General features: G+C 41.1%; 1 protein-coding gene across 1 annotated transcript; it reads right to left on the bottom strand.

The window, feature by feature from the left end:
* Nucleotides 1-279: 279 nt before the first annotated feature.
* RASL11B (RAS like family 11 member B) lies at nt 280-1981 on the bottom strand. Its single transcript, XM_010178089.2, has 2 exons — nt 1907-1981; nt 280-1063 (listed from the first exon to the last, which is right to left on the bottom strand). The coding sequence occupies exons 1-2, from the start codon at nt 1943-1945 to the stop codon at nt 596-598; spliced, it is 507 nt and encodes a 168-aa protein (XP_010176391.2). The 5' UTR covers nt 1946-1981; the 3' UTR covers nt 280-595.
* Between the last annotated feature and the right edge of the window lie 385 nt (nt 1982-2366).

The raw sequence follows: 2366 nt of genomic DNA, 5'->3' as shown, positions 1-2366 counted from the left end.
TCTGGTCAAGTTGTCAACAATAACATAGCTAGTAAAAAAATAAAGGACCATTGTTTACAGTCTTGATACCTAGTCAACTTATTTTTACAGAACTATTTCATGTTTGCTTATTTGTTTTGAAATACATAGGGAATAAAACAGTTTTACTGTGCAATAAAATTAAACAGTAGGACATCATGCTGTCCTTCATCCAGATGAAAACAAGACTTAAGTGGTTACTTCTTAACAGTGAACTGCAGTTCAGGGTGTGTCCCTGCTCAAGTACAAGTTGAGAGTTACAGCTAAAAGGTTGTTTCTGCATAAATGAAAGCCAAATCTGTCCAATTGGAGACAAGGCAAACTGAAAAGTTCATTTTCCTAATAAAAATACTTGTTCTACAAGTCACATCATAGAACCATTTCAAGAGTTCTGGGTTTTTTTCCTTTTCCAATCTGCCACTGTTCCTTTTTTAAGCAACTGCTGGTTTCTACAGCCATGCAAAAGGCTACCTGAACCACCCTCCTTTCACAATGCCTCAGACTCTAGAGGTGCCAATGTTAAATACCCAAGGTTTCAATCTCAAGTTAAATGTTGGGAAGACCAGTGGCTCTGCTGTCAAACAGAAGTGACAGTCCTCACTTTGGCAGACAAAGCTTGCTTAAACCTTCTTTTCAGATCCTGCATGTTGGGTGATTTTGGCCGTGGAATAAGAGAGGTTCTCCTCCTCTCAGGGGTGCTGGTTGTTTGCTGTTTACTGACTTCTTTACAGAGGAGATGGAAGGCATTGAAGACGTCATTATAGTTTTCACTGACAGATACTTCGTAGAAAGTACAGCCCAGCATGTTGGCCAGCTGAAGTCCATGCTGAGGCTCCACCTCTTTGATATGCAGCAGATCAGCTTTGTTTGCGATGATGACAACAGGGACTGCGTTTCCTGGATGCAGCTGTCGAACGTGATGGTAAAGGTGACTGAGTAGTTCGTAGCTCTTATAGTCTGTGATGGAGAAAACAATTACCAGGGCATCTGCCCAGCGAATGCATCTGTTCAGCTGCTCATTACAATCCAGACTGTGTTCATGGATCTGAAAGATGAATGGTCTCAAATTAGATAGTTGAAGTCACAAAAGATGAAAGGAACATGGTCTTTAAGTGTCTCTAAAGGCAAATAGCATTTTACAGTTTCAGACATATATATTTGCCTTGGACATTCTAGGTACAAACTTAATCTGAGCATGGCCAATAAATGCATATGTTGATTCAGCTGCAAAAGGCTGGAATTTCAACACTGGAGTTTGCTATACTCAAATGGAAAATTGACCTGAGTAGTTTTGCATGCAGAGAAAGACTTTGTAGTTCCACAGAATGGGAAATTAACTGGCTAGACAGTAAGTCTGGGGAAGCAAAGATATGAGCTGGAAGCATTTAGACCTGGAGTGTTGCCCAGTTTAAAAAGGCAACAATCCAGCATTACTCAGGTCTATACATTCAGAACTTTAACTTGTGACACACTAATGAGCACAGCCACAAGTAGCAGACTTTGCTTTCTACCATACACACTTTGGAAGCTTATTGGGCAGTGGTCATGACATTTTCTTCCACATGTACCTTATTTGCACAGAATTGTTTCTGGGTTTGTGTCTAATGTTCCCAAAATACAGGAACAAGACACTTAAGTAATTCAGCCACTCGATCGTAATGGGTCTCCAATGTACAACTGATTCACCAAAACAGTGAGTTGTTTTCTTTCACTGCCAGCATACCACAGGCACACAACCCAGCTGGCTTCACTGGTTATAGCAGAAGTTACCAACTCTCCCACACAGAACACCAGACTCTGAAATGGACCACAAGAAGATGCTGCAGAAGGACTCACACACACAGATTTAGAGCTGCTGTGGTGAACTGCTTGGCTGCACCCAGCTCACCTGAACTCCTGGAGTATCTTGCACTTGAATAGCCAACATCTCTCCATCGATCTGGATGTGCCTGCTGTAGAGATTACCTGACAAGAACACCAACAGGTTCACAAGTGTGGCCATCACTCTACACACAGACAAATGTTGCTTCTGCTGCCGATTAGTTGGGCAAGAACAGTTGTATCACTGGTTATGAAGACCAGTTACAAGTTTTTTGTGTGTAACAACCCATAAATTCATCACTTCCCTACAAGATGGGGACTTAATTTTGCATTGTCTTGTTTTGAAGCTTGGCATTTAATCATGTGCAACTTGGAACTTAATCACTTCTTAAAAGCTGTCTTAACTCTGATGATAAGGTAAGCATGCAAAACAACCGGCTATTATAGAAAGGTAGTTTGCATATCATTCAGTATTTCTCTTTTAAAAAAGCCACTGTTCCAAAAAGCTCTCTGCTGGCTGACCGTTT

The sequence above is a fragment of the Antrostomus carolinensis genome, unplaced genomic scaffold, assembly GCF_000700745.2.
Source record: "Antrostomus carolinensis isolate BGI_N321 unplaced genomic scaffold, ASM70074v2 scaffold49751, whole genome shotgun sequence".
In the NCBI taxonomy this organism is placed as follows: Eukaryota; Metazoa; Chordata; class Aves; order Caprimulgiformes; family Caprimulgidae; genus Antrostomus; species Antrostomus carolinensis.
Note: the sequence above shows the minus strand (reverse complement) of the source record. Positions and strands in the feature narration are given on the sequence as shown.

Bases quoted from the DNA above. Each gene is read 5' to 3' on its own strand.
- RASL11B (XM_010178089.2), bottom strand. From the start codon at position 1,945: ATGTTGGCTATTCAAGTGCAAGATACTCCAGGAGTTCAG. The intron at 1,064-1,906 runs GTGAGCTGGGTG...TTCATCTTTCAG, and splicing joins AAGATACTCCAGGAGTTCAG to ATCCATGAACACAGTCTGGA.